Source organism: Cervus elaphus, chromosome 17, assembly GCF_910594005.1.
Source record: "Cervus elaphus chromosome 17, mCerEla1.1, whole genome shotgun sequence".
NCBI classification, from domain to species: Eukaryota; Metazoa; Chordata; class Mammalia; order Artiodactyla; family Cervidae; genus Cervus; species Cervus elaphus.
In genome coordinates this window covers 60146132-60159131 of record NC_057831.1, presented here as the reverse complement: position 1 = coordinate 60159131, position 13000 = coordinate 60146132, and the positions used below count along the sequence as shown (strand labels likewise).

The following is a 13000-nucleotide window of genomic DNA, read 5'->3' as shown; positions in this document are numbered from 1 at the left end:
GGGATGAAATTGATTATGGCCTAAACACTCTTGTGTTAAGATCAGGAAAAGCACGCAAAGTTCAAATCTTTTTTCCTAATGATCGTTATGTAGCTAAAGATATTAATTTCCAGAGACTGAGCAGTCTATCACTCAAGATCTAATCTCACGACAGATGACATCGAGGCCAGAGGAAAGGAAGCTGCGGGCCGTCCACTAAGATTAGTCAGTGATGTACTGGAGAAGCCTTTAGGATAAAGGGGAAATTAACAGGCTTTCAGATGCAGTTTTTCTTTTGCAGGCAGCTAAGTAAACCCACTGCAGTTTTGCTGAATATTCAGGAATGTTTCACTAGAAATTCCTGATCTCATAGCCACCAACACACTGCACATTAACCTGCTTATGACATTTCTCAACATGTATGTGGCTGGCCCTACATCTTTGGTACTTTATTTTTGCCTGGTTTGAAAAATGTTTCCTTTTTACCTTTACAAAGACAGCTGCTTTCCTTCTTTCAAATGTGCTTTCAATATAATCTCCCCCATGCAGTCACTTTATTTTTATTAGGCTTGTGCAGGGCAGTGGATACCCGTGTGCTTCCTCTGCTCATTTATCCCCTTAGAGTAGAACTAGAAAATATACAAATATATTTGTTTATTTATTTCTAATTAATGTATTCACATCTTGGCTTTCATATTATCTACCCCCGGGTTTTGTGAAATATTACCAAAAAAATTTAATTTTTTGGCTTAAAATTTTTGAGAGCATGTGTTACTCAACTGTCTGCATGAGATCCTTTAAAAATCTTATCATGCCTTCTGTAGAATATCTAACATTTGAATACAGCTCTATCCTGGTCTTTGCTGGGATGTGGGCCAGAATGATTTAGCTACTAACGTCCTAAGAGTAGCTGAAAGAATTGATGAAATCATTGTCTCAGTGTTGAAATTCAGCAGTTGTGAGGCTAGCATAGTTGATGCTGGACTGGTCTTCCTTTTCATTCTTGAACTTCTTGATGATGATTATTCATCAGGCTTTGATAGATTTCAAATCTGCTTCCCATTAAAGATAATAAAGTAATGCCGTGTTTTTAAAGAAGGAAATTTGCCTTCCTGTCGTATATATGATATACTAAGAAGTCATCCATCAAGAGCATCTAATAGCTGCATAAGTTATTTGGAGTGTATTGGAGGGAAAATGGTCTAGATTGCAATAGTACTTTAGAACATTTGGATTTGGGTGTTTTGGGTTTGTTTTTTTTTTTTTCCTTTCTTTGTCATTCACTCTCTGCACATATATCAAACTCTGACTATCAGTGTTCTGGGGATACAGTATAAAGATGAATAAGACATGGCCCATGCTTTTTTTTTTCCATTTAAAACTTCCCTTTCTTTATAAAAGACTCCCCAGAGCCCTTCTTCAGCACCACCTCAGCATCTGGGCTTGCAGGGTCTCCTTGAGTCAGCACTTCCTGCCCAGGCCAGCGTTGTTACAAGGAATATGCCCAAGTCAGGGCCCTGCCCTCCCTGCTGCCAAATTGGGACATCAGCCCGCAACCAGAGGGAGAGCGCCATCTGTTCCTCTCCTTGGTGTTAAGTAGAGAAGTACTTGAATAAAGAAGCACTAGCCCTTGACGCACCGATGCCCATTTCACTTACTACAGCCGACATGGATGAGAGCTGACTGTTGTTCTGGGCGCCATCGTTCACAGCAAGGGACAAGGAGGGGACGGACGATACAGGACATCTTGGCTCAAGCGTACCCTTCTGTAATCTTACCCGGATGTCACTGTCGTTTATCATTGCCCCCCTCTGAGCTTCTGTCACCTCATTTATACAACAAGGAGCTTGGAGACATGGTCCCTACTTTTGAACAAAACTACCAGAGTCATACATTTAAGCAGTTAACCTTAATATGATAAAATAAGGGCTTCCCTGGTAGCTTAGACAGTTAAGAATCTGTAATGCAGGAGACCTGGGTTCAACCCCTGGGTTGGGAAGATCCCCTGGAGAAGGGAATAGCAATCCACTCCAGTATTCTTGCTCAGAGAATTCCATGGACAATGGAGACTGGCAGGCTACAGCCCGTGAGGTTGCAAAGAGTCAGATACGACTCAGTGACAAACACTTCCAAGATGTGTAAAAAAAAAGCAGAGTTCTTTCAGAGCACAGCAGAGGGGAAAACTTGAATTAAGAAGTAAATGAAAACTTCAAAAAAGGAGTAGCTTTTGAATTTGGACTTATAGGGTGAGTCAGAGCAGGGCATTAGGGGATATGTGTGTATCTATTGTCCATACATACACATGTAAATACCTACATGCATGTATATACAAACACTAATGCATGTGGTGTTGGAGAAGACTCTTGAGAGTCCCTTGGGCTGCAAGGAGATCCAACCAGTCCATCCTAAAGGAGATCAGTCCTGGGTGTTCATTGGAAGGACTGATGCTGAAACTGAAACTCCAATACTCTGGTCACCTGATGGGAAGAACTGACTCATTGGAAAAGACCCTGATGCTGGGAAAGATTGAAGGCGGGAGGAGAAGGGGACGACAGAGGATGAGATGGTTGGATGGCATCACTGACTTGATGGACATGAGTTTGCGTAAGCTCCGGGAGTTGGTGATGGACAGGGAGGCCTGGCGTGCTGCAGTCCACGCAGTCTCAAAGAGCTGGACTCAACTGAGCAACTGAACTGAGCTGAATGTGTGTGCACACATCTGTGTTTAAGCATTGTGGCAGAGACTGTAAACTGGCTAATTTACCACCTCCTCCCATCCCCATTCTGCCTTGCCACCTCCACTAAGTCTAGAAAAGTTAAATGTTGATAGTTACGGATGGCCATGTAGCACCATCTGGCCAGTTGCTATATTTAGAAATATGTTGAGGAATTTTATAAACCCTTTCACTCTTCAAATAAGAGATGGATACATTTCGTTTCATCTCCTTATTCTTATCTTCAGAGTGGTTGTTGTAGCTGTGACAGTCACATTGAGACATTGAGAGAGATCTAGAGAATGAGTGGGAATACAGTCAAGCCAACCATCTTTTACCCAAAATACCCACTTCAGTACTAATGATGTAAGAACTATGGAACTTTACTTAAGCTACTTTTAGTCAGATTTTCCTATTATTTCTAGCCAAAAACATTCCTAAGTAATAGACTCAGCAACTATACCCACACACACACTCTCGATTTTACATGTTTGTATATATATTTAACTTTATTTTCCATACTTACCAAGACTTGGGGCTATTTTTAGACTTGGATTTTGATGAAAAGTAAATAGGACTTAATGTTAGAGAAAAAATAGAAAGTGGAATGCCTTCTTCGTTATTACCAACCCAGACACTATCCTTTGCAATAATTCCCCTTGTATCTGTTCTGTCCTTGTCTGATAGTGTAAATGAAACACGAAGGCAAGCAGGAAGCAAATGGTTGAGAAGAAAGATAAATGCTGAAGCAGTTCATTCTGGAGGTTAGCTTATGGGGAACATGCCTAAGACTGAGAGTGAGTTGGTGTGGCTTGCAGAACACGGTTGGGAAGGGTACTCAACTGGTGTCAATGCCTGGTCACGTGATAGACAGGTTTAAATCTTAGTCCATCGTTGCACATACCTGTGTATTTAGGCCCAAAAGCACCACTACCTGTTTCCATTTGGCAAGCCAGGGTTCCCTAACAGCCAGGAGATTGCTCTCCCTCTCCCTCCACTTAGGAAGATGAGAGAAGAAAGCATTCTTCTTTGTCCGAGATCGGAACAGCTTTCCACAGCGTGTTTTGGTTGTGTTCCGTCTTACACGAAAGGTACCATCTGATAAGCAAGAGATCTTTGATGGACTCTGATCTTCCGCTGCACAGACAGGGAACCGGGTGAGCAGCACTCAGCCTGTTCTTTCTTTCGGAGGCCAATGCCGTCACCTGGCTTATTGCTCCTGTATTCATCCTGATTATTGTGTGTCTGCATTTCCTGACGCCGTATCCCGTTGTAACTTAATAACGTCAGCATGTAACTTTACTCTTTTTCAACCAGCTCAGTCGGATTATTCCTCACTGTGGTGACCTTCCATAGTTTCTGTTTTTATTTTTGCATAGTAGCCGCCTGCTCCTATATAACTGTTTTTGATTCCCTCCTTCTACCTTTGTGTGTGTGTGTGTTTAGCATCAGTTCCTTACCTTAGGGAGGCGTCAGGTAGCTTCACTCTTCTGTAAGAAGTACTGGATGAAATTTAGGGATCCTTGAGAGAAAAAACTCAATGGGATAGTTGGAATTCACACTGAATTCATGGATTATCATTTAGTCTGTGATTTTAAAACACCTTAATGTTTTGTTCTTAACGACTCAAAACCATTTTGTTAATCTTAAAAATGTTGCTGCTCTTTTTCTTCAGAATCTTCAACTACTGGGAGCTACAGCCATTGAGGATAAATTACAAGATCAAGTGCCTGAAACCATAGAAACTCTAATGAAAGCAGACATCAAAATCTGGATCCTTACAGGAGACAAGCAGGAAACTGCCATTAACATTGGTAATTCACCTAGTTTAAACTTTATGTCATGGTGCTTTTTAACATGTTTTGATACATTTTAGAGAATAGATTTGAGATATTTCAAGATTTGAAAGATTTAGTATTTTGAGGTTTCCTTATTTGTCGTTTCACCCAGCTTACCTACTTACTGGTGGCCCCAGCGCCCCCTTTAAAGATGCGGTGATTATGGATACAGCCAAACTTTAGCTCTTGCAGCCAGAGAGTGCCCTCTCTCACCTTTGAACTCTGACTGCCCCTAATTCACCTCCATAATTGACACACGTGGATGAACTTTCTGCAGTTGTCCGCCGGAGTCTGGAGACTCGGATCATGGCGAGCTTGTATCCTGACACTTGTTTCTGTGGCCAAAGGTTATTTCTGAGATAGGAAGTAAGGTTTTGCCAGTTTTCATTGATCTAACAATTAATTCTGATTCTACAGAAAGAGGTTATATTAGTCAGCTCAGGCTGCCATAATAGAAAATGGCATATTAGGTGACTTAAGCATCAGACAGTTATCACTTCACAGTCCTAGGAGCTGGAGTCCCAAATCAAAATGTCAGCAAGCTGGTTTCTCCCGAGGCCGCCCCTCTCGGCTTGCAGACGGTCACATCTCTGTGTATCCCCGCCCGACCTCTCCTCTGGACGCTCACAGAGCGTCTGGTTTCTGTCCTCTTCCTATAAGGACACTAGTCCTATTGGATGAGGGATCCCCTTACAATCTCATGGAACTTTAACTCCTTGAAGACCCTGTCTCCAAATGCTGTCACACTGGTGCTTGGGGCTTCAACATATGAATTGGAAGGTGGGGACAGAACTCAGTCTGTAACAGAGGAGAAAGGTAATGTTTGCTGGTAGAGGCCTGTAGTACCAATAATGTGCAAGAAAAATAGTCATTTTTTTCCCCCAAATTCAGCAGTAGTATGTTGCCTGAGCACTGTGAACCCTGACATCAACCTCTGGATGATACTGATGATACAAATTACACCTAAAACTCTCCCAAAATTAAAGAAACCATTTCAGGAATATTCACAAGCTGAAACCACATTTTTTAAAAGTCATTAAGTATCATCTATGTAAAAAAAAAAAGATTTTAGCTAATATTCCTTTGAGAAATGTGAGTAATCAAGGGTATATTCTGTGATAAATACTATACTTATAAATATAGTATTTATATTAAACAGTATAAATACTATCAATTCATAGCAAGTTGATGTTAATAGGGGAAAATTAATTTTTAAAAGGAAACTATGACTTCCCTGGTCGTCCAGTGGTTAAGACTCCACACTTCCACTGTGGGAGCACAGATTTGATCCCTAGCCAGGGAACTAGGATCCTGCAGGCACAGGGTAGCCAAAAAGAGGGAAAAAAGAAACGAAACCTAGCCCATAAAATTTAAACCTACAAGCCAAGCAAGTTGTTAATTTTGATTTTAAAAATTTTCACTGGCGTTAGAGACAACATGAAAAGAAGATATATGAGGAAACAGAATTCTTTAGAATCAGGAGACCTGGAAAATGCAAATATGATAAAGCGTGTGACGACAGATAGAGGGGAATGTATGGGGGTTAAGAGTGGTCTGTGGGGAAGATGCACAGTCCTCAGGATGGTCCTGGATATGTAGCCGGTGTGAAAAGACCTATGAAAAGGAGAGAAGGGTGGTGGTTTCTAGCTGCCCTGAACTTCTAGAATCCTAAAAGTTGTTCCTAGAAAAAGGAAAGTAAGACTCATTCATTCAGCAAATGATTACGGTACCTGTGGTGCCAGGCGTCAGTGAAGAACACAGAACGAAACGCATCAGAGCCTCTGCCATCGGAACTCAGATTCTGGTCAGACCATATACATTCCTATAAAAAGAAAAAGCAAGGGAAACATCAGGGAAACAGACAGCAAAGTAAATGAGAAAAATACGTAACACATTCGATGGCAATAATTGTTCTAAAGAAAAATAAAGCAGGGGAGGGAGAATAGGGCATGACCCAGAGGGGTTCAGTTTTAAATCACGAAGTCAGGAAGAAGTATTGAAAAAGCGAAAGCCCAGAAACAGCCTATGAGAAGAAAGGGAGCTTGTCCCTGGAATGGTTTGGGAGAGCCGTCTTCTGTCCTGCAGAAAGAACAGAGATGCCCAGGGCTAGAGCAGGAGGAGAGGGGAGCGGTGCGACGGAGCTCAGTTTGGACGGAGCCGCCTACACGGCTGTCCCGTGTTGGCATTTCTCAGTGAGATGGAAAACCACCACGTGGTACTGGACACAGCAGAGGGAACACATGATCTGTCTTTCCTGTTGGAAAAAAAAAAACTATATCTGTCTGGCTGCTAGACTCAGGATAGACCCAAAGGAAAGCAAGTATTGAAGCAGGAAGGCCAGAGGCTGTTGAATTAACCCAAGTAGGACCTGGTGATGCTTGAACCTGGGTAGTCAAATAGAGGTGGTGAGGAATGGTTGGATTCTGGATGTGTTTTTGAAGGTCCAGCCAACAGGATGGATTGATAGATCAGACACAGAGTGTGGGAGAAAGGAAGGAATCCCAGGTAACTTCAAGCCTTAGCAGTTGAAGGATGGAGTTGCCATTAACCAAATGAGGAAGACTAAAGGAGGAGTGAGTTTTCTGGATGGAGGTTAAGAGCCTGATTTTAGATATGTCAAGTTGGAGATGTTTATTTTATACCTAAATATCTGCTATTAAGTAGGCACCGCCATGTGAGAGTCTAGAGTTCAAGAAAGAGGTCTGAATGGGATTTATGAGTTCTAGAATGGTCAGCATTTCAGTTCAGTTCAGTCGCTCAGTCGTGTCTGACTCTTTGCGACTCCATGAATCGCAGCACGCCAGGCCTCCCTGTCCATCACCAACTCTCAAGAGCTTGCTCAAACTCATGTCCATCGAGTCAGTGATGCCATCCAACCATCTCAATCTCTGTCGTCCCCTTCTCCTCCTGCCTTCTATCTTTCCCAGCATCAGGGTCTTTTCAAATGAGTCAGCACTTCCCATCAGGTGGCCAAAGTATTGGAGTTTCAGCTTCAGCATCAGTCCTTCCAGTGAACACTCAGGACTGATCTCCTTTAGGATGGATTGGTTGGATCTCCTTGCAGTCCAAGGGACTCTCAAGAGTCTTCTCCAACACCACAGTTCAAAAGCATCAATTCTTCAGCGCTCAGCTTTCTTTATAGTCCAACTCTCACATCCATACATGACCACTGGAAAAACCATAACCTTGACCAGAGGGACCTTTGTTGGCAAAGTAATATCTCTGCTTTTTAATATGCTATCTAGGTTGTCCATAACTTTCCTTCCAAGGGGTGAGCATCTTTTACTTTCATGGCTGCCGTCACCATCTGCAGTGATTTAAGAGCCCAAAAAATTAATGTCTGTCACTGTTTCCACTGTTTCCCCATCTATTTGCCATGAAATGATGGGACCGGATGCCTTGATCTTAGTTTTCTGAATGTTGAGCTTTAAGCCAACTTTGTCACTCTCCTCCTTCACTTTCATCAGGAAGCGTTTTAGTTCCTCTTCACTTTCTGCCATAAGGGTGATGTCATCTGCATGTCTGAGGTTATTGATATATCTCCCGGCAATCTTGATTCCAGCTTGTGCTTCATCCAGCCCAGCATTTCTCATGATGTACTCTGCATATAAGTTATATAAGCAGGGTGACAATATACAGCCTTGAGGTACTCCTTTCCCAATTTGGAAGCAGTCTGTTGTTCCATGTCCAGTTCTAACTGTTGCTTCCTTACCTGCATACAGATTTCTCAAGAGGCAGGTCAGGTGGTCTGGTATTCGCATCTCTTTCAGAATTTTCCACAGTTTATTGTGATCCACACAGTCAAAGGCTTTGGCATAGTCAATAAAGCAGAAATAGATGTTTTTCTGGAACTCTCTTGCTTTTTCAGTGATCCAGCAGATGTTGGCAATTTGATCTCTAGTTCCTCTGCCTTTTCTAAAACCAGCTTGAAGAGCTGGAAGTTCACGGTTCATGTATTGCTGAAGCCTGGCTTGGAGAATTTTGAGCATCACTTTGCTAGCATGTGAGATGAGTGCAATTGTACGGCAGTTTGAGCATTCTTTGGGATGGAATAAAAACTGAGGAATGAGATCACAAGAGGACTGAGTGCAGATGGTTCTGTTTTAAATGTGAGCTCGGCCAAAAAGCTTGCCTGTTTTTGTCTAGCCACCTTCAGCTATAGGCACACAAGTCACGTGGGCAGAGCCGGTTTGATCAGCAGGTGCGTTTGCCCTGCTCCAAGTACAGCAAAGCAGGAGAGAGGAGACTGTGGTCACAGTCCAAGGGCAGGGAGGTCGCGGTGGGATCAGCGGCCCGAGAGAAGCCCAGGCAACCTCCTGCGTCCTTCTCCCGAAACAAGCCCTGGCCCATCTTCTGCTCTCCATGTGGGTCCTCATGACGGGTGTGCACATGCGTTTATCAGTTTTCAGAACAGTGAGAATCCTTACTATATTGTCTTTCCACGTTCGTTTATCATGGCAGCTTTAACCTGTCAGGTGATGTCCTTGTATCTTATCCCCCTTTTATAGCAAGCAAGAGTATTTCTTTTTCAAACTTCTGCAGGTCTAGAAGACAGTTGACTGCCATCTTTCCTGTTAAAATAGAGAGCATTTTAATTTTGCCGAATAATATAGATAAAATTCAGAATTTTTGTAGTTTTAGCATTTTATCATCTTCACCTTCTTTCTCTAGAGAAATTAATTATATCAACCAATTTACTCTGTTTGGACATAGGACACTCCTGCAAACTTCTGAGGAAGAACATGGGAATGATTGTTATAAATGAAGGCTCTCTTGATGTAAGTAAGATTATCTTTTTGAAAGACTTTTAGTAACTTACTTTGCGTTTTATATTCAGCTAACTGTTGAGATATTTTGTTTTCCTGGCTTGAAAGGTGCCTTATTACTATCGTTCTGCTGGAACAAACGTGCACTGTTTTGAATCACTGATGTAAACAGATGCGAGTTTTGTGTCTCTAACAGCTAAAAGAAATTGCTAAATGTTGTGAGACCCAAAAAAAAAAAAGCTGCTTTACAAAAGTATTATGTCAAGAGATTGCTGAGTGACTACAGCTCCTTTGTATCTGCCTGAGTATTTTGTATATTTCAGTATTATTACATATTATATATGTAGTATTTCAGTATGAATATTTTGCTTCTTTTTTCAAAAAATGTGAAAGCTATTGAACAACACCAAATAGCCAACAGTCAGCCTTTTTTTTAAAGTCTGGAGTTCAGAGCTGAAATAGAAATTCCTAGTATGTCTGTTTTCATGACTATGATCGCATGAAGTTATAGTTGGAAAGGAGGGGAAAGATTATTTTAGGAGTATAATAGATAAAAGTTAACCCCCCAAAATGTAAGTCATGACCTGTAAATATTTTAAGGGAAAGATGACTATTTACAATTTAAGGTGGAAGACAGAACAGGAAAGGTGATATCCAGCTGCTTGAAATACCCATTGTGACGCAAAGAGCAGAGGAGGAAACCTGATAAGTAGGGATGTTGGAGAAGCTGAGAGGCCAGCTCTGTGGAAGGGATGGTGAAGAAGTAGATATTTAGAACTTGGGTATAGACAGCAAATTACATGTAGGAAGTACTTTGTTTCTGATTTTTAAACTGGAATCATGATCTCTTCTTTATTATTGTGCTTAAAACAAGCCTTGTGATGCACTTCCCTTTCTTGTGAAATCTTTGAGCCCCTTGTAGCCTGAGGAATAACATGAGTCTGCAATCATGGGACCTGCTTATGCCTCTAATTATTGGAGAAGTGCTTTTTGTGAACCAGGCTTTAATCCTAAAAACACAAACAAACAAATAAACAAAGCCAGCCCTCCAAAAGCTTACAAATATTAAGAGAAGTAAATTGCATACAAGTAATAATGCAGAACAAATAGGTAAGTAAGGTAGATAACTTGCTGTGAAAATATCATGAAGTTTAAGTAACTATTTGCAAAATAAGTGGCATTTAGTTACATAAAGGTGAGTAACACGTGAGTAACCGAGTCAGAGGAGCGGAAGCAGAAAGTTAGTGCGAGTCAGGTTCCTCTTTGGGGGCCTGAAGGAGGAGCATTAAACTTGAACACAAGATTATAATTTTTTAAGTATGTTTTGTTTGAATAAACCTAGGCGCAGAATGTAAAACTTTTCAAAGTTATGAAAAGAGAAAATACAGATGGTAAAAAGTGAATCTCTCGCCTTAATTTTTTTTTCTTTTATTGAAGTATAGTTGATTATAATGTTGTGTTAATTTCCACTGTACAGTAAAATGACTCAGTTTTATATACATATATATGTGTGTATACACACACACACATATGTAATGTATGTATGTATATACATATGTATATGTGTGTGTGTGTGTGTGTATACTGTTTCATGTTCTTTTCCATTTTGGTTTATCGTGGGATATTGAATATGGTTCCCTGTGCTATATAGCAGGACCTTTTTGTTTATGGATCTCCCACCTTGTACCCAAGCTACTAGTTTATTACCTCCCTGGGGATGGCCACTGGTCCCAGTCATGTGTGTTCATCCAGAGCAGTTCTGCCGTATCTAAGGGATTTATGTGCATGCCAGTCGACACATCCTTTGTTGTTAAACACATATTACAGCATCCTGTCCACACTCCTTGATATTGCACTTTGCTTTTCTCACTTGATATATCTTAGCAGTTGTTTTATAATGGTCCGTATGAAGCTACCCAATTCGTTTTAACAGTGGGCACAGTGTTTATAAGGCACCCCTTAAAAAGGGATAGAGGGGGTTAAACCTGGAGAGGTAGTCTCAGGCCAACTGTGGAAAGCTAGGCCAGGTTTGAGACTTTGCCTTCATAGGCAAGGGGTGTGACTTCATCAGCCTCTTAAGAGAGGTGTAATGTATGGAAGCAGTTGGCGAGTTGGAAGGGCACAGACGGGGGACCAGGATAGGAGTCAGGGAAGAGGAAATGGGCACAGAGCCAGCGATGGGATGGAAAGTTCAGGGACACATCCCCACCGGGGTCCCTGGAAGACGAGCCATCCAAGGTGGTTCCAGAACTGGGCTGCAGTTGTTCACAACCTTGCAAAAACTTCAGTGTAAACGTTTCCATAATCCCTATAGACCTTTAGGCCTTTGTCAGCATCATAGGTTAAACGTGATGCACAGACTTTCTGACACTTGAAGGAAATCAGAAGTGGGACCTGTGAGACGGAAGTGAAAGCACGGTCGACCACATGCTGGATTTGACACACTTCCCCTTTTGTCTGGATTTCGGCGTTCACCTTACGTAGAGTGCAGGCATGGCTCCTTTTGTTTTCATCTGCTTCATTATTTTTCTCCAACTCTTGGATAAACACATCCAAATGTTCTTGAAGTGTTTTTAGTGTCAAATGATGTAAACAGTAATCTTGAGAAAAAAAAACAAAAAGAGAAAACTGAAATGCCGAAAATATTCTGTGCGCCGAATCTTGTATTGTTAAGACAGAGGCATTTATTTTCATTCTGAAGTTTCCAAGATGGTAACTCAAAACTAATAGACACTTCAGAGGTTTTTGCACTTCCCGTTGCTACAGGAGCAAACATAAATGGCCTCCGGGGAACGCTCGTTTTCAAGGAGAGCAGGGACCCCGTCTGTCTGCTTTGGCTTGCGGTCTCTGTCAGTCTCCAGCAAGCTGTCTGACACACTGCTGTGTGCGTGCTCAGTCACGTCTGGCTCTTTGTGACCCCGCAGACTGTAGCCCACCAGGCTCCTCTGTCCATGGGATTCTCCAGGCAAGAATACTGGCTTGGGTTGCCATTCCCTTCTCCAGGGGATCTTCCTGACCCAGGGATCGAACCCACATCTCCTACAATGGCAGGCGGAGTCTTTACCACTGAGCCATAAATATTTGAGAAATGGGTTACTGAATAATGTTTAATTAAGGGTTCCCTTTTTTAAAAATTTGTATATCAGTGTTAGATGTGGTAGTAGTCGATCATATGTGATATTTAAAGAGCAGAGTGATTGGAAACGTCCTTAGCAATTTGTGTCCTTTGGGTGTGAAAAATCACAGGCAGACGCGATGGCTGAGCGGACTGACACTGATTCGCCCAGCATCAGGCTGCCTCTGGTTCTCGCACTGGTGTCTGGAGGAGGCTTTTTCTCCCAGGCAGTTAAGTGGTGACTTTAAACAGATCTGGCTGTCTGGGGTCAGACCTGCTGCGGTGAGTTCATTTGCTTCTCAGCAGGAAAGGAAACCTCACTTTGCATCATAGCTCCTCCAGTTCTCGTGTCATACAACCCACGGCTGAGATTTCAGGCAAATCATTAGGATGAATCCACGCAAATCATCATTTTTCATTGCCATGGAGAAGAAAAGGATCCTCTGTGTTCACATTTGTACTGATAATAATAAAAGGGTTATCATTCCATCAGTACAAAGAATGATTAACATTCAGGTAATGAACTTAGAAACACACCGCCTTAGGAAATAACATAATAGGAAATAAATTGCAGGTGTGCAAAGTTTT

General features: G+C 41.9%; 1 protein-coding gene across 3 annotated transcripts in view; it reads left to right on the top strand.

Annotated features, from left to right (window-relative positions):
- Nucleotides 1-13000, top strand: part of ATP8A1 (ATPase phospholipid transporting 8A1) — a 228475-nt gene that overhangs the window by 121263 nt on the left and 94212 nt on the right. For all 3 annotated transcript variants that reach the window (XM_043871058.1, XM_043871060.1, XM_043871059.1), the window contains 2 exons: nt 4369-4507; nt 9245-9309. In XM_043871058.1, coding sequence (XP_043726993.1) covers nt 4369-4507; nt 9245-9309 — 204 coding nt within the window. The remainder of the gene's footprint in view (nt 1-4368; nt 4508-9244; nt 9310-13000) is intronic.